This window comes from Protopterus annectens, chromosome 2.part2 (assembly GCF_019279795.1).
Source record: "Protopterus annectens isolate FY-2018-M chromosome 2.part2, PAN1.0, whole genome shotgun sequence".
In the NCBI taxonomy this organism is placed as follows: Eukaryota; Metazoa; Chordata; order Ceratodontiformes; family Protopteridae; genus Protopterus; species Protopterus annectens.
In genome coordinates, this window is record NC_056730.1 from 970947271 (window position 1) to 970970054 (window position 22784).

Below are 22784 nucleotides of genomic sequence, written 5' to 3' on the forward strand. Positions count from 1 at the left end.
ATTGAATCCTTTCAGAAAATATTGTTTCCTAGCCATTAAAAGAAATAAGTATTCTGTTTGCATTGCTCTTTATGAGACTGTCTACATGGACACAAGAGAACCAGATGCAGAGTTACTTCTACAAGTATTTATTCATTTACTTATTTGCCAGAGCAGAGCTTCATTATATTCAGTGTTCTTTTTTTATTTATTTGCTTTCCCTTAAAATGTGTTAGTAGATAAAGACAAGGGTCTTAGTCCAGTCATTCCCCTATGCAAGAATAAGGAAAAGTATTTATGTTTTTCTTGTATCATACTCTTTTGAAGAGACTTTTTTACATTGCAGTGCCTATGTTTCTTAAAAATGAACAAGGAAAAAGAGAAACAAAGAAAAAAATCAGGGGCATCTGTTTACTTTACTATCCCCATTATACTTTAAAATAACTGAGAAAACTTTACTTTATCGCATGCAGATGTCATGCACTACACAAATATTACTGTTAAGAACAAAAGTTTGTTTTACTTACAATCAACTCTTTCTTTCCTCTTCCCCCTCCCATAAGTGTTCCTCCAAACTTTAATGACATGAAGTAAGGCATATGCTTTAGAGTCCCAACAAGGGTAACAAAGTAAAAAAAGTCCAATATTTCCAGGTTTCTTGTTCTGTCATGTTTTCCAAATATAATTAATGCTTTATAACCTCACATTTGTCACTTTCAGAGTTGCTGGTTTTGTTCACGTTTATCTCCATCTCCCAAATCCAGTCTCTCTTTTCTCTCCAATGTGTGCTTGGTTCTTTTAGTCATCAGCTTTTATGTTCCACATCAAAAAAATGATTTTGTCCCTCCAGGAAAGAATATATTGAAGACAGATGGATACAGCAGTTTGAATCTCATGCCTGCTTCTTGACAGTCCCTGATTAGTGGAATAAATGTACTCCTCTTCCGTCTGGTGTACAGTGAGTAATCCTTTTCCACAAACAGTATATTGTTTCCAACTTTTAGTACTTTGTCCTTCTGCCACAGTTTGCCAGAATCAACTCTTTCTGCTGGTAGGACTGCATCTTTACTATTAAAGGTCTAGGTTGCTTTCTCATGGCCACGTTTGTAGTGTATTAATAAAACAACAAAGCTTTCAGATACAAAATATCCTTCTTCAGTGTAAGGCACTGAAGAAGGATATTTTGTATCTGAAAGCTTTGTCGTTTTATTAAATTATATTGATGATGTGGAGTTTTACTTTTTTTTTTTTTTTTTTTTTTTTGCTTGAAGCTGTTGGGTCTGTATTCTCCACTTTACCACTGGTTCACCTTTTTCTTGTGATTCATGTTTGGAGTATACACACAATGTGTCTCTTCAAATAACAACAGCTGCTGTGAAATACCAGTCCAGTTGCTTATTTGTGCTATTGCTTCCAGCTTCTCTGGTACAGCAGAAAATCTCAGGTTTTCCCTGCATGCTCTGTCCTCTAATTTTATTATTTTTTTAAAACATCTCTTTTTGAGCAGTCTCATAGTCAGCCAGCTTTTTCTTGATTTTGACCTCTGCTTTATGCAGTTTTATCACCTCATCTGAAGAGCTGTTTAACGCTTCTTCCATTTTATCCAGCCTTTTGTTACTTAAGATATATGCTCCATCAGTGTTTCATTTATTTTAATTAGCTCTGAGTACATTTGGCTTATTTTTTCTCTATGTTACTGGAACTCATGTCTTGCACCAAAGCTAGAGCTTGCACTACATTTTGATGAACAGCTGCAGAATTATTCCCAGTCAGTGTTTCTTCTTTACCTTTTGTGTTCGATTTTCTTTCAGGTTCTCTGAACTTCTTTTTTGCTGGCATCCAGGCAGTGCACTTACTAGCCAGTTGCTGAAATTTACTCAAAAAATGAGTTCATTGGCTGTCTCTTCTGAGTTTCTGTTTTCACACTGGGAGAGCTGAAATTAAACTGTTGCTGAATGTGCAGCCATCTTGGAAGTCCAGGTGACTCTTAGGGGTGTGTTGCCTAAAAGATACTTATCAGCGGTGAATGACTTCCTGAAGGATACTATTATGCATTTCTTGGCATTCAGTTTTAGTTCAGGACTCGGAGACACGTTATTTGTCTGTATCAGCCCTTCCTTGGACAACATTAGTATCAGTGGAGGTTTCTATGACTGCTTCTAATTTGCAATCATCTACAAATTTGGTCAGCCATAGGCCCTTGACACTGGCCTTGACTTCAGAGAAGTAAATGCCAATGGAAGCGGTCCCAGACTGATCCCTGAGGGACTCCTCTCATGACTGGCCTCCATGTAGAGGTGAACACCCCAGTTCTAACTTCCTGGGTCCTGCCTGTGAGCCAACTGGTTATCCACTGGGTGACACAAGGGTTCTCACCTAACCTCAAGAGTTTGTCAAAAATGGCTGATAGGGGTATAGTGTCAAATGCCTTGTCCAGGTCAAGGTAGGCAATGTGAACAATTTTGCCATTATCCATTGTTTTAGTGACCTACTCAAAGAAGCCCACCAGTTTTAGTAGGCATGACCTGCCATTAATGAAACCAAATGGGGTTGTGCCCAGTGTCTAGAGGCTTCCTATGTCATTACTGTTCATTTCCATGATTATTCTTTCCATGGCTTTCCATATGCGACTAGTGAGACTTATGGGTCTGTAGATGGCTCACCTTTATGCAGAGGATGACTGTTGCTGTTCTCCAGTCATTAGGCATGAAGTCTGCTTGGAGGCTATGGTTAAACAGCAATTCTAGAGGGCCTGATGGATCATGTTTCATGCCATTTAGAAGGCATTCTGGGATACTGCCTGGGCCCACTGATGGAGTACTCTTGGCCTTAGATAGAGCATCGAGGACCCGTTTCCAAATGATAGTAGGGGGAATTACATTTTATGGTACTTCCTTAGGGGAAGTTGAGAAAGGGGAAAGAGAGGTAAAATAAGAACTGACTTTGTCCACCAGTAGGTTTGCAACATCTTCTGGCTCAGTACAGGTGGCTCCATTAACAATCTCTGTATATGACTGTGTATTGCCTTTGACATTGTGGACATAACTAAAGAGTGTCTTGTAGCTGTTGTTGGCCTAAGTGGCCAAATTTACCTCAAATCCTGCTTTGGTAGACCATATTTTCCTCTGTGTTTGTTTAGTTTGATGAGAGTGCTTACACCTCCAAATTTTTGTCTTGACTTTCTTCCTTGTGTTATAAGGCCTACTGATGATGTGATTCCATCAAGGTGGCTTCTTTTTGTGAGTTATTTCTGCACTTATTCCTGGTAGGTACAGTTGCCTCTATGCAGCTATAAATATGTTTGTATAAGGTTTCTGTGAACAGTTCCCCATAGGCAGCAATATTCTCATGATTTATGGGGGCTTGAAATGTAGCCTTAAAGTAGTTTCTGAATATTCTAGGGTTACCTGGGGTTCCAGGTTTTATGTTTACTTAAAAGAAGACTGCTTTGTGGTCTGACCTTACCAGAGAGGACATTACACTAGAGGGTGTGGATCACTCTTCCATATTAGTGATGACCAGACTCAGTTTGTCTGCTCCCCTGGCTGATGAAGTGACAAGCTGGTCCAAGGAGTTTGTCTTTACAAAATCCAGGAATCACTGTGCCTGTACATTTGGTGTTGCATATGATTCCCAATTAATAGTGGGGTAAATAAAGTTGACCAAGAACATAGTATTGGGTTGGATGGTGAGCATTTCTAATCTTAAATACACTTTATGGGTTTCGTGGGTCATACAGGGGAACCTATAACTTGCAAGAAAGTGGTATGGGATTTTGTCTATGGTGATTTGAATATGAAGAAGCTCAAGTGTATCATCCTGTTTGATCAGCCTTGAGGTACATTTACTTTTTATGTAAATTGAGACACCTCCACCTTTAGACCCTGTCTGTGTAGTACCTGGTCTAAATGTGTGGAAGGCTTACGGACTTACATGACTCCTATCTCACATCCAGACACCCTAAACACTAATTAAGCTTTGGGAATCACCCAAAAGTTTGGAATACTTGTAACAAGAATCCAAGGAAGGACACAGTAAGTACGGTTATGTAAGAACTTACTATAACAGATGTCCTACTGATCACTGTTGCAGTATTCCTTCCAACCCAGCATCCCTTGTCTATATTCTTAACTATTTCTCGTGGACTGAGGGGGGGGGGGCTAGTTACTGCTTTCTCCCCTCTTAGCTGACCTTTGCTTTTCTGGTATCCTCAGTTATCTACAGGCCTTCTGGCTTTGAGATATTATGGTGTTTTTACTCTCCTACAACCACTTATGGACCCTCTAATGCCCGCAGGCTTAAGTTATATGTCAGACGTATGGCTCTAAGGGAAGTTTTGACTTTGGTACCCTGTCCAGACCTCCTGGTTATTTGGTGAGACAACCCCAACAATTTGGAATGCTGCAACAGTGGTCAGTACTGTTATGGTAAGTTCTTACAAAACTGTATTTTCTGGACCCTGATTTCAAGCTGCATATTTCTAATTGCAGTATATGGCGTGCTGAAAAACACTAGGTTAGGGGCTGAGTCATGCTCCTTATTACTACAGTTGCTGTAACAGTATCTTTATACAACTATGCTCTGATATTCATGCTTTTTTTCCTTATTCACAAATTGGCGCTTACCAATATTTTTACCTAAAAATGGCTGTTAGTTGATACATATAAGAAACAGACCTGTCATTTGGGGATTTGAACTTGATTTGAGACCTGTGTGTGTGTGTGGGGGGGGGGTAAGGTGATTACTTTGAGACCTGTCATTTTGGGGGGGGCATTTAAACTTGACTACTATCCTATTTTACTATAAAACATTTTTTTGTTATAGTTTAAGACATTTCTTGTACTTTAGAACTTACCAGAATGCAACATTTCAATTATAATTTAAAAAGTTTTTCAATGCAGTGGAGACCCTTCTTAGACAACATCCATCGCTAAAAAAGGCTGGGAATTTGTGTCCACTCAAAATTTCTAACAGCATGATACCCTCGAAAGACATTATACAATACTAAAAACAAACAGATCACACACTGCATTACAATACAGAACAATTCAATGCAATCTAATGAATGGAAAATATTGTGGAGAAAGCCAGGTGGTATATGATTATGAGATAAACCACAAGTAAAACAATCATACAGTCTGTCACTTAAATCCTGTAAATCAAATGCCTAGATTATAAAACAGTCCACAAATGTAAGTTAATAAAATTAAAATAAAACATGCGAATATACAGAAATAATGGTTTGATAGTAGCCATACACACTTATGTACAAGAAAAATATTATATCTGTAAGCACATAGAAATGAATATCCTTCTAATTTAATAAAAAAAAAGGATTACAAGAAACTGATTCAGTAAGAATCAATGTTTATTTCACTGTTTCTTGAAAGAGAACACAGGGCACTGTAAACCTAGATACTCACCCTTCTCCACTTGTTCCCGGGCTTGCTGGTTAGTCATTCCAGGATATGGGCACACACCTAAACTGAACGTCTCCCAAAGAAGAATCCCATAACTCCACACATCACTTTCTGAACTATACCTCCCTGTAATTATAAAAAGGGAGAATTTTTAATGACTTTCTGTAATTACATCTGCCCTAACATCACCACTTATATGTAATAATTTAATAAACAGTTGAAAATGGTCGTCCCACACAATTATATTTGAATCTATATACCATTTATTATTTATTACTGCTTTCATTATCACTACCTGTGGTTCATTTAATACCTGAAGAAAGCACAGTTATTTCATCAGACCCATCAAAATATAAATGAACATCCAAGTACACTCATACCTCTCAAACTGGAAAATAGGTACAAATCTGTACGCTGATTAATGTAAAATTTGCATACATTATTACGTAAACCTACTCACTCCGGTGGAATTGTGGGATACCAACTTTCAAACGCAAACTGAAAAACAGACAACTAAAATATGTCAGCAGAGTCCCCCTGCAGCCATTCCAATGTCCCATTATCTGGCTATTTTGTCCCATTTACCACAGACACTGCTGTTGTTGTTGTGTCTTTCGGCTTTTTCTGGTTAGGGGTCGCCACAGCAGAACTCCCGTCCGCTAATGATTGGCAATTGATTTTTACCTGCTGAGTTGCCAGCCCTGACACACAACCTTCAACGAAGGTACGCCCATAAACACTAATAATGTGCATACTGATTTACTTCTACAATGATTATTTGGATTTTTACATTTTATAGCACAATACACAAACACTAACAGATATCGGCTAAACAAAGCAATACTGCCTCACAATGAAAATAGACTTGGCATTAAAATTTCTCTGCCCTTGAAACTCACATTCATTGAAACAGCACTGAAACCCACACCACATCCAGGTTTTTTTGGGAAGGGAGGGGAAACAAAAGGCAAAAAATCAGAGACACATTTTAAACATTGCTTGTATAATTTTGGAAAGTCACTAGAATAAAATGTTGTGTTACCACCATGCACTTCACTACCAAGTTTTGAACCTAGGACCCTGTGCACTACAGTCAGAGCAACATACAACTATGCCAAATCATCAGTTTCCTAAAAGACAGGAAGACTGAAACGTAAAGGCCATCATTTACTGAATTCAGTTCTCACTTCTCACCATAGCTCTCAACCTATTAGCACAAAAAACATGGACAAAGCCAATAATGGGGGAATACAGGATTCAGTTCTCACTTCTCAACGTAGCTCTCAATGTCTTAGCACAAAAACACCTGGACAAAGCTAATAATGGGGGAATACAGCCCCAAAATAGGGACAAATTTCAAATACTGATCTTATAAACTTAAAAAATTTGTAGAAAAAAGGTTTTGTGTTACCATTTATTTTCTGAAGAATATAAAGGCTGAAATTTAAATTGAAAACCACAGATTTAATTAGGAATAGAAGAAAAATGTGAGGCATAAATTCACAAGTGCTGGTGGCTAGGGACTTTAGGCTCTTTTTACCTGTACTCAAGGTACAGGGTTTGAGCCCTGAGTACCTCTAGCAACCAGGTGTATTTCCTTGGAAGAACACACGTACGTACAAACGTACGTACACACACACACACACACACACACACACACACACACACACACACACACACACCTTGCTCCAAATACAAGGAACTAATAGCTTGCTGTGCCATGAGAAAATACTTGCTCCAAATACAAGGAAAGTACAGTTGTGTACACTTACCATAAATGTAGATGTTCCGAGTGTATTCACTGTTGCTGTCATCACATTTGGGTTATCCCTGCCAGGGTAGCCCTCAGCTGGCCCGAATACCAGAGACTTAGTATTTCTGCGCCGGTTGCTGTCGCTTGAGGACTGACGTCAGGTTGTCAGTGGTATAAAGTAAGGCAGCCGATGCCCTTACATCCATTTTTATTGCCCTAACCTGTCAGGAGACCAGGTTCTGGTGGAAGAACCCTCACCCGTGGAAAATAAACACCAATATGTCCCTTGTAAGGAAAGGAGAACAACAAGGAGGAAAGGTAATAAAAGGAGAAAGAGACTAAAGGGGGATGGAGAAAAGGAAACCAGGACTGCAACAGTGAATACACTCAGACATCTACATTTATGGTAAGTGTACACAACTGTACTATGTTCTTCGTGTTTCACTGTTGCAGTCATCACATTTGGGTAGATTTCCAAAGCTAAGGAAATGGGTGGAGGCAGTCAAAGAAACTAGGGGCTGGCTAGGATGCCCTGCAAGACTGCAGAGGCAGTGAGGCAGGTGGTAATGCTTGGTAAAAGTGTGAAGAGATGTCTAGGTGGCAGATTCCAGGAAGTCCCTGGTGGCGACTCCTCTGAGGAAAGTGCAGAGGTGGAGGCTGCTCTGATGGAGTGTCTCCTGACCCCCTGGGGGGAGGTTTCCATGCTGTTTGTAGCAGAAATGGATGCAGTGTGCTATCCATTTAGAAATGGTTTGCTTGGAGATGGCTTTGCCTTCTGCCCCTGTAGCAAAGGTAACCAGCAAATGATCAGACTTTGAGTGATTTAGTCCTGTCCAGATAAAATCTGAGCTGTTTGTGCACTTCTAGAGAGTGAAGAATCATTTCCCCCTTGTTCTGGGGATTAAGAAAGAAGGTGGGCAAATGAATGGATTGGTTGAGAGCCACACTGGACACCACCTTCGGCATGAAGGGTGGGTTAGTTGTGATGGATACCCTGTCTGCATGGAAGATGATGAAGGTTTCCACAGTGATGAGTGCTTGCAGCTCAGAAACTCTTCTGGCTGAAGTGATGGCCAGAAGGAATGCTGTCTTCCAGGAGAGAAATTTTAGCTCTGCAGAAGAAGCTGGTTCGAAAAGGGGCAGGGTGAGCTTTTCCAAGGCAAAGTTATGGTCCCAAGTTGGTGTTGGTGCCTTTCTGGGGAGCCTCACGTTGCTTGCCCCTCTGAGGAACTGTTTGGTCAAAGGGTGTGAGAAAAGGGACTGCTCAGTGTGAAAATGAGCAGAAATAGCAGAGGCATTAATTTTTATAGAGGAGAAAGAGAGACCACTGTGTAGTAGGTCAGCTAAGTAATCCAGGATAACAGGGATGGAGGGCTGTGTTGTATTGGCTTGATTAGCCCGGATCCACGTGCAGAACCTTTTCCATTTATCTGCATAAGACATTCTGGTGCTAGGACATCTGGACTCACAGATGACATCCAGAACCTGTTTACTGAGAATGGCAGATTGGTTTGGGGTTAGGGAATAAGTCAAGCTGCCAAATTGAGTGTCTGCAATTGGGGATGCATGAATTCCCCTTCCCTCTGGGTCAGGAGGTTTGGAATCTGAGGAAGATGCCATGGAGGCAGCGGGGACAGGCTGCGCAGCAAGGGGTACCAGTGTTGTCAGGACCAGTCTGGAGCTATAAGAATGATCCTTGTTTTTTCCTCCCTTATTTTGAGCAGTACCCTAGAGATGAGAGGTAGGGGAGGAAAGGCACAGACCGATAGACTGACCCAGGGGAAGGACAGGGCATCCACTTTCCAAGCCATGCAGTGATGCTCCCTGGTGCAGAATTTCCTGAGCTGATGGTTGGTGTGAGAGGCAAAGAGGTCGACCTTTGGGGTTCCCCATTTCTGAGTTATGAGGGTGAAGGTACTTCTGTTGAGCTGCCACTCATGTGGGTCCAGAAGGTTTCTGCTTAATTGGTCTGCCAAAGAGTTGAGAGAGCCTGGTAGGAATTGTGCTAACAGGTGTAGTTGCATGGAAGAGGCTGTGAGGCAAAGGGTCATGGCCAGCTTGCATAGAGGGTAGGAGTGAGTCCCTCCCTGCTTGTTGATGTACCAAATCACAGTGGTGTTGTCTGTTTTGATCAGGAGAACCCCTAGAAAGAGAAGGGGTTTGAAAGCTATTAAGGCATTCTGCACAGCCATCATCTCTTTTTGACTGATGTGCAGAGGGATTTGCTGTGGCCTCCATTGGCCCTGTATGCACCTGTCGTCCAGATGTGCACCGCAAGCATAGTCTGATGCTTCTGCGGTGAGGGTCTGGGTGGCAGGGGGTGGGGATAAGGGCAGTCCCTTGTTGTGGGAGCATGCTGTTGTCCACCAAAGAAATTCCTTTCTGAGGCAAGGAATTATAGGTAGAAGGGTTTCCAGGTCTTGAGAGTGTTGACACCTAAGGCTCTTTAGGTATCAATGAAGTTTCTTCAAATGCAGTTTGGCATATGGAATGAGCAGTATGCAAGATGATATGAATCCCAGAGCTTGCAGGATCTTCTTTGCAGATAGCTGGGGCCTGGTGGCTAGTTGAGAGAAGTAATCTGTCAGGAAAATTTGTTTCTCTGGTGTAAGGTATGCCATCTGAGATGCTGTGTCCAGACTTGCTCACAGGAAGATTATCCTTTGGGTGGGCACCTGTTTGAATTTATTTTCGTTGATTGTGTACCCTATGGAGGTTAGTAGGGTCTTTACAAAAGGCCAGGTGCTTGAGCAGCTTTTTCTGGCTGTCTGCCTGAATAAGGCAGTCATCTGAGTATGGGTAAATCTGAATATTTCTTTGTCTGGAAAAGGCAATGGTCAGAGCCAGACATTTTGTGAAAACTCTGGGAGCAGAAGATAAGCCAAAGAGAAGCACAAAGAAATGAAAGTGTTGAGATCCTGTCCTGAAGCGAAGATGCTTCCTGCATGATTCCCTGATGGGAATTGTGGAGGTAGGCCTCTTTTAGATCCAGAGTGGCTGGCCAAGCCTTCTTGGTGAGCACAGGTATCAGCTGTTGGAGGGTGAGCATTTTGAAATTTGGGATCACCTGGAAGGTGTTTAGAATGGATAGATCAGGGATGGGGTGGTAGGTGCCCTCTTTTCTGGGCACCAGAAAAAGTCTGAAGTAGAAGCCTTGGCCTATCTTTTCTGCAGGGAAAAGATATGCTTTTGAGCCTCTGCCCACTGATTTGGTAGTAGATCTGGGAAACCTTTTGGGGTTGGAAGGGTATGGAAGAAAAAATTGTATCCCTGGGACACTATATGCTGAGGACCCAGCAGCCGTTGGTAATGGTGGCCCAGGTGCTTGCATGAAAGGCGAGTTTTCCCCTAGGGGTAAGTGTAGGTGGGCAGAGGGAAGGGGTGGGGGAGTAGAGTCATTGTGAGTTACCATGAGGGGGTGGCTTCGAACTCCCTGGTTTGGAAGTGGAAGAATTCCACTGTTTTGATCTCTGCATTCCCTGTGGCTGCTGTCTGGGGGGGTCTGCTTCCCCGTGGTCTGGGCTAAACTGACCTGGTGGGAGCAGGAAAGGACCATGCTTGGAGGGACAATGCCTGCTGAACCTGTAGGAAATCCTTAACTTCCTGCATAGATTTAGCTTTTTCGTTCATCTTTTTGAAGACCTCGTCTGCCTTGGTGCCAAATAAGTTGTCTTTGTTCAAGGGTGCATCCAATAATTTAGATTTAACATGGTCTGGCAAGGGCTGTTCCTTAAGCCATGCATGTCTTCTACGGACAGAACTGGTGACTGCTGCTCTGCAAGAAGCTTCTAGGGCGTCAAAACCACACTGTAAGGTATGCTTAGTCACTTGACTTGCAGAATGCATTAACTCTTTAGATTCTGCACAAGCAGGAAAGGAAGACACTTTTTGTTTGAGGAGTTCCATGGTATGTTGCTGAAATTTTAGCACATGGAACTGGCAATTTAGTGCTCTAATAGCAAGAGTAGCAGAGGTGTATACTTTTTTACCCCATCTGTTGAGTGCTCGGGAATCCCTATCTGAGGGGGTGGGATTCTTAGTGGAGGGTGGTTTCATTCCTTTAGGCCCTTGAGAAATTAACTCAGGGTCAGCAGTAGGGTTTTTGAAAAGAGATTTGTGAGAGTCAGGGACTCTGTAATACCTGTCAGTTTTTTCTGGGTGCAGGAGGGAGGGTGCCAGGAGCCAAACTGGATTCCAGGAAAACATCATCCACAACATCCAGGACTGGGGGAATGGCCAGGGGTCTGTGCTGTGGAACATCTAAGAATTCTCTGAGTCTCTTTTTAGACTGAGGGTTGTCCTGACATTCCCATTTGGTATGCTCCCTTAGGGTATGAAGGGTTTCCCCAAAGGAAAACTCGTCAGGTGGAGAGGCTGAAGGAATGGATTCCTCTGCATCAGAGTCCTCATAAGCAGAGAGGGGTTGCATGTCTTCAGATTCAGATGCATTAGAGTCATCAGACTTCTGTTCAGACAAAACTACTGGGGACCGATTTCTTTACCTTTTAATTTCTTTACCTTTTAGAAGGGGTAGCTTGGCTTCCCCTGATGAGCATGATAAGGTCTTTTGCCATTTTAAGCATCTGAGACTGAGGCAAGGAAGCAGGTGCCTGAGATTGGGTCGCCGGTTTCTTGGGTGTAGTTCATACCCTGGGCCTTAGAAACTCGGTAGTTTTAGAAAGAACAGTAGACACGAAAGAAGTTTTCAGTTTGTGTTGAGAATCGGTAGTGCAAAGTACTTCCTCGGAAGCCGGTGCCTGCTCAGCGGCTCCGGACCCAAGAGTGAGACAACCGCAGGATCCTCAGTCGAATAAGAGCTTTGCGGCATACCAGACACCAAAAGGGCCTCGGTAGTGGCCTGCAAATCCACAGAGGCAGGCATCAGGGCTGCGAAAGCACCTCACTGAGGACCGGACAACTGACGACTAGCTTAACAGAAGTGTCTTTGGAAGGTTTGGCCCTGTGCGGTCTATCTCTGTCTTTATCTTTACGTTTTTGCAGAAAATCTGCTGTCGGATGGCTTACCGAAGCCATATCAGAATTCAAGGACTGTAAGCGAAAATATCTAGCTACAATAAGGGCCCGATGATGTATAGTTCTGGTGTTAAACAATTAATAAAAACGACAGCGAGGGACGTCATGGTCTGGGCCTAAGCAAGTGATGCAGTAAGAATGAAAGTCTCTGTGTGGTATTTGCTTTCTACAGGTGAGACAGTTGTTAACTTTTTCTGACATTGGTTAGAGCAAGAAAAAAGGATCCCCAACAGGGTACTTAGCTTTTAGAAGACTTCAGCTTCAATTTGGAAGATGAAACTCAGGTAGCGGCCGATCGGCACTCATGCAAACTGCTTCTGTTTCGGGCTCCTCGGCAAGAAAGACTGATGTAATGGCATCAGCTGCCTTACTTTATACTACTGACGACCTGACTTCAGACCTGAAGCGACAGCAACTGACGCAGAAATAATAAGCCTCTGGTATTTGGGCCGGCCGAGGGCTACCATGGCAGGGATAACCCAAATGGGATGACTGCAACAGTGAAACATGAAGAATATCCACAATGCAAAGTGTGTTCAGTTACTTGACTTGCAGAATCCATTAAATCTTGTAAATCTTCAGATTCTGCCCAAGCAGGAAAGGAAGACATTTGTTGTTTAAGTTGTTCCAAGGTATGCTGCTGAAATTTCAGCATATGGAACTGAAAAATTTAGTGCTCTGATAGCAAGAGTAGCTGAGGTGTATACGTTTTTTACCCCATCTGTCCAATGCTCGGGAATCCCTGTCTGTGGGGGTGGGATTCTTAGCAGAGGTTGCTTTAATCCCTTTTGGCGACTGAGAAATGACCTCAGGGTCAGCTGTTGGATTTTTAAAAATATATCTGTGTGAGTCAGAAACTCTATAATACCTGTCTGGTTTTCTGGGAGCAGGAGGTAGGGCATCAGGTGTCAAGCTGGATTCATGGACAGCATCATCCACAACATGCAGGACCGGGGGGGTGGCCAAGGGTCTGTGTTGCGGAAGATCTAGGAATTCCCGGAGTCTCTTTTTAGACTGAGGGTAGTCCTGACTCTCGCATTGGAAATACTCCCTTAAAGAATGCAGGGTTTCCCCAAAGGAAAAGTCCTCTGGGGGAGAGGCTGAAGGAATGGATTCCTCTGCATCAGAGTCCTCATAAGCAGAGAGGGGCTGCATGTCTTCATATTCAGATGCATTAGAATAATCAGACTTCTGTTCAGACAAAACTACTGGGGACCGATCTCTTTTCCTTTTGGAAAGGGTAGCTTGGCTTCCCCTGATGAGCATGATAAGGTCTTTCGCCATTTTAAGCATCAGAGACCGAGGTAAGAAAGCAGGTGCCTGAAATTGGGTAGTCGGTTTCTTGGGTGTAGTTCGTACCCTAGGCCTTAGAAACTCGGTAGTTTTTGAAAGAATGGTAGACACGAAAGAAGTTTTCAGTTTGTGTTGAGAATCGGAACTGCAAAGTACTTTCTCGGAAGCCGGTGCCTGCTCAGCGGCTCCGGACCCATCCAAGGGTGAGACAACCACAGGATCCTTAGTCGAATAAAAGTTTTGCAGCATACCAGACACCAAAAGGGCCTCAGTAGCGGCCTGCGAATCCACAGAAGCAGGCATCAGGGGCTGCGAAAGCACCTCACTGAGGACCGGAGAACTGACGACTAGCTTTACGGAAGCATTGTCAGAAGGTTTGGACCTGTGCGGTCTATCTCTGTCTTTATCTTTACATTTTTTCAGAAGATCTGCTGTCGGATGGCTTACCGAAGCCATATTAGAATTCGAGGATTGTAAGCGAAAATATCTAGCTACAATAAGGGCCTGATGATGTATAGTTCTGGTGTTAAACAAAGCATAAAAGCGACAGCGAGGACATCATGGTCTGGGCCTAAGCAAGTGATGCAGTAAGAATGAAAGTCTCGGTGTGGTATTTGATTTCCACAGGTGAGACAGTTGTTAACTTTTTCTGACATCGGTTAGAGCAAGAAAAAAGGATACCCAACAGGGTACTTAGCTTTTAGAAGACTTCAGCTTCAATTTGGAAGATGAAACTCAGGTAGCATCCGACCGGCACTCATGCAAACTGCTTCTGCTTCGGGCTCCTCGGCAAGAAAGACTGATGTAATGGCATCGGCTACGTTAATTTATACTACTGACCACCTGACATCAGTCCTGAAGCAACAGCAACTGATGCAGAAATACTAAGCCTCTGGTATTCGGGCCGGCCGAGGGCTACCCTGGCAGGGATAACCCAAATATGATGACTGCAACAGTGAAACATGAAGAATATCCACAATGCAAAGTGTGTTCAGTTACTTGACTTGCAGAATCCATTAAGTTTTGTAAATCTTTAGATTCTGCCCAAGCAGGAAAGGAAGAAATTTTATTGTTTAAGTTGTTCCAAGGTATGTTGCTGAAATTTCAGCATATGGAACCGAAAATTTAGTGCCCTGACAGCAAGAGTAGCTGAGGTATATACTTTTTTTTACTCCATCTGTCCAATGCTTGGGAATCCCTGTCTGAGGGGGTGGGATTCTTAGCAGAGGTTGCTTTAATCCCTTTTGGCCCCTGAAAAATGACCTCAGGGTCAGCTGCTGTATTTTTAAAAAGATATCTGTGTGAGCCAGAAACTCTACAGTACCTGTCTGGTTTTCTGGGAGCAGGAGGCAGGGCATCAGGAGTCAAGCTGGATTCATGGAAAGCATCATCCACAACATGCAGGACTGGGGGGGATGGCCAAGGGTCTGTGTTGCGGAAGATCTAGGAATTCCCTGAGTCTCTTTTTAGACTGAGGGTAGTCCTGACTCTCGCATTGGAAATGCGCCCTTAAAGTATGCAGGGTTTCCCCAAAGGAAACGTCCTCTGGGGGAGAGGCTGGAAGAATGGAGTGCTCTGCATTAGAGTCCTCATAAGTGGAGAGGGGTTGCATGTCTTCATAGTCAGATGCACCAGATTCATCTGATTCTTGTTCAGACAAAACTACAGGAGACAGATCGCTTTTCCTTTCTTAGGGGGTAGCTTGGCTCTTATCAGCATGATAAGGTCTTCCACCTTTTTAAGCATTTGAGACTGAAGCAAGGTAGCAGGCAACTGAGAATGGGTCTTCCGTTTCTTGGGTGTGGTTCAAACCCTGGGCCTAAGAAACTCGGTCATTTTTGAAAGAAAAGTAGTCGCGAAAGAAGACATCGGTTTGGGTCGAGATTCGGTACTGCAAACGACTTCCTCGGAAGCCGGTGCCTGCTCAGTGGCTCCGGACCCATCCAAGGTAGAAACAACCGCAGGATCCTTAGTCAAAGAAGAGTTTTACGGCATACCAGAATCTGAAAGGGTCTCGGTAGCAGCCTGTGAATCAACTGAAGTGGGCATCAGGGGCTGCGAAAGTGCCTCACTAAGTACCGGAGGACTGATGATTAGCTTAACGGAAGCATCGTCGGTAGGTTTGAACCTGTGTGGTCTGTCTCTGTCTTTATCTTTATGTTTCTTCGGAAGATCTGTTGTCGGATGGCTGACCAAAGTCATATCAGAATTCGAGGACTGTTAACAAAAATATCTGGCTACAATAATGGCCCGAAGAAGGATAGTTCTGGCATGAATAAAGCAGAGAAGTGACAATGGGGGACATCGTGGTTTGGGCCTAAACAAGTGACGCAGTAAGTGTGGAAGTCTTGGTGTGGTATTTGCTTTCCACAGGCGAAACAATTACTAACTTTTTCTGACATTGGTTAGTGCAAGAAAAACGGATCCCCAACTGGGTATTTAGCTTTAGAAGACTTCAACTTCAGTTCGGAGTAATGTAATGGTGTCGGTTGCCTTACTTTATACTACTGACGTCCTGACATCAGTCCTCAAGCGACAGCAACTGACGCAGAAATACTAAGTCTTTGGTATTCAGGCCTGCCGAGGGCTACCCTGGCAGGGATAACCCAAATGTGATGACTGCAACAGTGAAACACGAAGGGTATCTAAAAGCTTGCTGTACCATGAGAAAATACAAGGAACTAAAAGGCAAAGCACTACCAAGCAGATGGTACAAGTAACGCTCTGGATAACAAAATAAAGCCAGGCAAATAAGTTAGCAAAGCTCTAGCAATAACGGTCCAGATAAGAAGCAGCTAATGCTAAGCAAAACTATACCAAGCAAGGATAAGCACACCATAATACACTCTGGATAAGTAAACCATGACAAACAAAAATAAACAGCAGCAGCCCATAGCAGATGAAAATAAGTTAAACAGCAGCAGCCCACACCAGACGAAAATACGTTAAACAGCAGCAGCCCATTAAGCAAGACAACAAATGGATAGTGTACATAAAACATAAAGGCAGATTTAAGATGTGTTGGCGGGACAGATTTGTGTCTCAGAGACTCCTCCATCTATGGAATAGACTCCCTTTCCACATCAAGCAGAGTATGATCCTATGATGGAAATGTTCTGAACTGGGCAGTTCTTTCATTATTGGTTCATACATTTTGTTCATTGTTTACTGTTAAATGTTCAAAACAATACAGTTAAGACATGCACTAACAAGTATGCTGTATTATACAAGGAATATAATTTAATGCAGTCAGGAAGGTAACTCCAAGAACACACATATATGTTTGCATTGTTGTAAATATGTGTACAAGGGGCCTATAATTTGAAAACACCCCAAAGGTAAACTTTATCCGCCACTGGCCAGATGCATTTTCTTTGAATGTGGGTTTCAATGCGGTTCCAATGAATGTGAATTTCAAGGGCAGAGAAGTTTTAATGCTAAGTCTGTTTTCATTGTGAGACTGTATTGCTTTGTTTAGCGGATGTCTATCATTGTTTGTGCTATAAAATTTAAAATAAAAGTTTTAAATGAAATCCAAATAATCATTGTAGTAGTAAAATGTAAAGCATTATGCAAATTACAGTGTTTATGGTAAATGGAGAGAAACAGCTAAGTAATGGGACACTGGAGTGGCTGCAGTGGGGGAGGGCTGTGTATGAGGGACCTCATTTGACCATGATTTTGTGAGGGGAGAAGGGCGGCAAACTCAAAGACAGCCCTGGGTGGCACAAAAAAGAAGTTATGTACTCACCATAATGTTCCATCTGAGAAGTTATACTTCATTTTCTGCAACCTGTGGGTATTCGGATCCATATCGGATCAGAGCCAGCAACATTTTATCAAGCATCTGCTCCAATCTCTCCCCTTACCCATAATCCCTCACATCTCCTACCTTCCCTCAGATTGAGTTTGCCACTAATCAAACTATTACCAACTCAATAACACTAACCTAGAACAGGTTCGGGGGAAGGAGGGAGGGACAGTTGCAGAAAATGAAGTATAACTACTCAAATGGAATGTTATGGTGAGTATATAACTTCTTTATCTGAAGTAGTTAACTTCATTTATCTGCAACCTGTGGGACAGAGTCCCCAGCTACCAAAACTCCTGGGAGGCCCTCATGGAAGGATATTCCTGAGCACCGCAGAGCCAAAGGATGCTCTCCCTCTAGAGATCAAATCCAACTTATAATGAGAAATAAATGTATGTGACCTCGCCCGGTTCGCTGCTGCACAGACATCATCCAGAGAAATCCTAGACTAAAAGGCAGCAAAAGTTGCCATAGATCTGGTAGAATGAGCTTTAATAGGACCAGGTGAGGATAGGCCTTTATCCCTATAGACTTGCAGTATACATTGTGTAATCCATCTAGCTAAGGAGACCTTGGAAATGGCCTTGCCCAAAAAAGGGTCTGGAAAAGGATACGAATAATTGGTCAGACTTACGGAATTGTTTAGTCCTGTGTAAATAGAAATGAAGCTGTGTATGAACATCTAGCAAATGCAGATTATATTCACACTTGTTCTGGAAATTTGGAAAGAACATAGGCAGATTAATCATCTGGTTAATATTAGCTTCAGAAGCAACTTTCGGTAAGAAAGAAAGGTTTGTATGAAGCAAAACCCTGTCTTTATGATTGATCAAGTAAGGGGGCAAGCCAGATAAAGCTTGGATCTCAGAAATCCTTCTAGCCGAGGTAATGGCCACTAGAAAAGCTGTCTTCTAGGACAGGAATTTCAAATCTACTGACGCTGCTGGTTCAAATGCCACCAATGCCTGTAGAACTAGGGTAAGGTCTCAAGGAGGGACGGAATTCTTAACCGGGAGATGCAAAAGAAAAGTACCTTTTAGAAAGGCCTTGCACAATCTCAAAGAGGCCAGAGCATTCAGATTTTTGCTGACATGAAAATTAGATATGGCTGCCAGTTGTACTTTCACTGCAGGGGAACTAGCCTCTTGTTGGAAAATATAGGACAAAAACTCCAACACTGCAGGAACCAGGGCTGTAAATGGATCTAGGTTTCTCTGAGAAGCCCAAATAGAGAAGAGTTTCCATTTGCTGCAATAAACTTTCCTAGTGGAAGCTTTGTGGGATACCACCAGAATACTCTTTACTGAAGTGAAAGACCGGGAGTCCTAGCGATCAAGGGAACTAGAGCAACCAAGCCGTCGGCTTGAGGCTGTCCAGGTCAGGCAGACTGATGCCCAAGAGATGAGATCCGGGTAGGGATCCAGAATCCATGGAGGAGTTAGAGCATGAGACCAGAGGAAGGGGAACCACATTTGACGAGGCCAGAACGAGGCAATGAGGATCAATCTGCATGCCTAGCATCGACTAGAGCATCTCTGGGTAGTCCCCTGGGGAGGGGATCAGATCGAAGAACTCACTGCACTTCATGCTGGAAGGAGATGCAAAGAGATCGCAGCAAGGGTGACCCCACGTGAGGAAGATCTCCTCCGCTACTGACTGTTTCAGAGACCACTCGTATGGCATTAGAATAACCCGACTCAGTCTGTCCGCTAAAATGTTGGAGAATCCCAGTATGTGAAATTGCAATCAGAAACTGACTGGCGGAAATCGCCCACTCCCACACTCTCATGGCCTCGCGGCAGAGAGGGTAAGATCTGGTCCCTCCTTGTTTGTTGATGTACCAGACAACAGACATGTTGTCTGACTGAACTGCAATCATCCTCGGGGGAAGAACAGTGTGAAAGGCTTGCAACACTAAAAGCACTGCCCTCATCTCCAGAACACTGATATACAATCTGGTCTCAGTCTGGGATCATGTGCCTTGGACTGTCCTTCCCAACAAGTGCCCCCACCCGAGCTTGGAGGCATCCATGGTTACTGTGGCTTGGGCTGAGGTTAAGAATGGATGACCTGCTACGATTTCTGGCGACTGGAGCCACCAAAGAAGAGAAATCTTGCAAGCTCTGCTGATCTGTATAAGGTAGTCCATGGGGAGGTCTAACCAAGACCACTGAACTGCCAGGGTCCACTGAAGCACCCTCATGTGAAGGCACGCACATGGAAGAATTGAAATTGCTGCGGCCATGGAGCCTAGGGCTCGGAGAACATCGCTCGCCATCGGCGTCTTGGGGCCGAGGATCACTGACACATGGGCACGTAGGTTCTGGACCCTGCCCCGTGTGAGAAAAACTTGCAATTGTAGAGTGTCCAACCGTGCCACTATGAATTCCAAGGTCTGTGTCGGGTTCGAGTGGGACTTGGTGATGTTGATGGTAATCCCTAGATTGACTGGAAGATGCAGGAAAGAGTCTCTGGCCATGCAAAGTAGACAGCGAGGAGCCAATCATCTTGGTAAGGAAACACCTAAATTCCCTGAAGTCTCAGGCGATCCGCTACGACTACCATAACCTTGGTAAAAACTCTGGGGGCTGTGGTGAGACCGAAGGGTAGGGCTCTGAACTGGAAATGATTGGCTCCCAGCTGGAAGTGAAGGAATCTCCTGGAGCTTCTGCAAATTCTGATGTGGTAGTAAGCATCCTGGAGGTCTATACAGTACATCCAGTCGCATTCCCTGGGGTAAGGTACAGTGGACTGCAAGGTGACCATCTGGAATTTCTGCTTGGCTACAGACAGGTTCAGGGTTGACAGGTCCAATATGGGTCTGAGGTCCCCCGTCTTTTTTGGCACTAAAAAGAACCTGGAGTAAACGCCTGATCCGGACTGATCTGGGGGACCAGTTCAATGGCCCAATTGTAAAGCAGCTTTGAAATTTTGTGCGCTGAGGCCTCCCTTTGAGTGGGTGGAACATCCAGGAGGCGCTTTGATTGGATGGGTGGGGCAACGATGGAGTATCCTCTGGATATTATTTGGAGCACCCAATGGTCCATCGTAATGGACTCTCAAGCCATTAGGTGCAATGACAATCTTCCCCCGACTGTCTCCAGAGTAGGACAGTCGGTCAACCCCTCAGGGTTGCTGTGCAGGTCACTCTGAGAAGGCCTCCCTAGACCCAAAGTTCCTCGGGGCCCCTTTGCCTCTGGGGTGGCATCTGTCTTGTCCCCCTCTGCCTCTAGGGGATGAGTTGTCCCAGGAAAACTGAGATTTTCGGAACCACATCTTCTTCTGCCCTCTCTGATTCCTAGAAAAGGATCTTTGAGGGCTAGAGAAGTGGACTCCGATGGCAGAGTCTTCCTGTTCTTTTCGCTCTGGACCAGGGTGTCAGGAACTGTCTTTCCAAACAGGGAGGAACCGTCAAAAGGAGCATTTGTGAATGATGCCTTGAAGGCTTCCATGGATTGACAAGAGTCTGAGCCAAGCGTGCCGCCTCATAGCTATGCCGGTTCCAGCCGCCCTAGCCGCTCCTTCCATGGCATGGGAAAGAAGATGCATGGACATGTTCAAAACGGATATCAGAGTCGACATTTTCGCCGAGAACAGTCGCTTGTCCTCTGAGGGCAACACAGCGAATTCTGTGACTAGGTCTCGGTGGAGTTGAATGACATGTGCCAAATAATTCAGCGCTCATATGGAAAACGTCACTGAAGAAAAGACTCGCTTCCCAAAGTGATCCACCGCCCTATACTCTTTGTCCGGAGGGTGGACCGAAGAACTTTCCTGAGCCAGTTCTCTCTTGGTGGCAGCTGCCACCACCATGGTATCCACAGGGGATCCCTTATACCAGGCCTGTTTGTCTGTGGGAGGAAAAAGGATCCTGTCTGGGCATTTGGGTATTGGCTCTATGGTGTCAGGCTCCTTCCGTGCCCGCATGGTAATAAGGTCCACTAATGGATCTGCAGGAGGTGACACTCAGGATGTAGATGGAACCGTGCCAAAGGCCTCCAGGAATACTGACTCAATCGTAGAGGGTTTTGGGGCTGACCAACCTCCCCTCTGGCAGAGGATTTCCATGATGTCTCCAAAGAATATCCTTCATCCAAGTCAGTATCTTCTGTGAGGGATTCGGGGGAGTCCATGTGCCCCCTCTTATACGAATGCTTACAGGGTACCTCCTCAGTGGGACTCTCTGAAGAGGGCTCATAAGTCAAGGGGGGTTCCATGACGGGATCCATCTAGGGGTCCTCTAGCATGGGCTGTCCCTGGGACAAGCTAATGGGAGTCGTGACCAAATCCACGACAGCCTGGGCGGAGTCTCAATCCTTGGGAGAGAACCCTCTCCACCACGTCGAAGGCCGAAGGAGAGCGGACCTCCTTGGCAATCAGCAAGGAAGAAGTTCTCACCGGCTCCATCATGAGGATCGGAGCCTAGGCCAAGGTAATCAGGGTTCTGAAGGAACGGCTTGGATCCGACAAAGTCGGAGCTGAAGACATCTCCATTCCCTCGCATCCGGCTCCCTGTTCTCGGCCCCGAGAGTTGCTTGGATCAGAACAAGTCTGATCCGAGGAACTCAAGATAATGGCTGGCATCGAGGTTGGAGGAATCGTCGGCGCCAAACCCCCAGCTCCGAGGATCCTCGGATCCATAAACCCCAAAACCGCAGGTTGGATCAGGGAAGGAGAGATAGGATGGAAGAAGGGCATAGAGGTCCCCTCTCCGGCCGGAGAGGGGCCTGGCAAGACTCCCATCTGGATTTGGGTCCAAATGAATCTCCGCATCATCCTGTCCACGTCAAGCTCTGACAGACTCAGAGTCAAACACCAGGAGGCAACCGACTCGGACATGGCCCTGTGAGATGACCTCAAAGAAGGCCTCTGGTCCGAAGGCTCCATCAGCTCCAGGGAGAACCTCGGGGAATGGAGCCGAAGAGAAGTGGTCCTAACAATTTTTGAAGGTGGACTGGGAAACGGCTCCCGCTCCAGAAATCGCTTGCAGTGCCTTTCTGTCCTTTTCTCTTTATCCCTCTTGTCCTTATCCTTTGATTTAGTCTCTGTCTCAGCAGGCTTAAAGGGAGGCTGAGTCCTAGCCTGGGGGGAGGGAGGGGGTTGGTCGGCTACTGGAGCTGATGTTGAGGCCTTGTCTAAAGCAGAAACTGGTAGCAGGCCCATAGCTACCAGTTTCGCCTTCCTCTCTTTTAAGGCCCTGGGTTTGAATCCTGCACATCCACTACATGGCAGAATAAGGTGGGGAACGCCCAGGCAAATAACACACAGAGTGTGGCCATCAGCCAGTGAAAGCTTATGGCCACAATCTGTGCATTTTTTAAATGTTCGTTTTGGCTGGTGAGCCATAAACACACTCCACTCAGCCAAACACTAAACCAAAAACGCACACACACACACACACACGGGTTGGTTAGGCCTACTCAACCTCAAAAACACAAACTTTCTACACTACTACTTTTTTTTTTTTTTTAACAACAAACCGACGAAACTATGA

At 44.5% G+C, this 22784-nt stretch overlaps 1 protein-coding gene across 1 annotated transcript in view; it reads right to left on the reverse strand.

The window, feature by feature from the left end:
- FER (FER tyrosine kinase) overlaps window positions 1–22784 on the reverse strand; it is a gene marked incomplete in the record, with an annotated part of 3568968 nt that overhangs the window by 59869 nt on the left and 3486315 nt on the right. Inside the window, 1 exon segment of the mRNA XM_044064275.1 lies at window positions 5403–5525. Within this exon segment, the coding sequence (XP_043920210.1) occupies window positions 5403–5525 (123 nt within the window).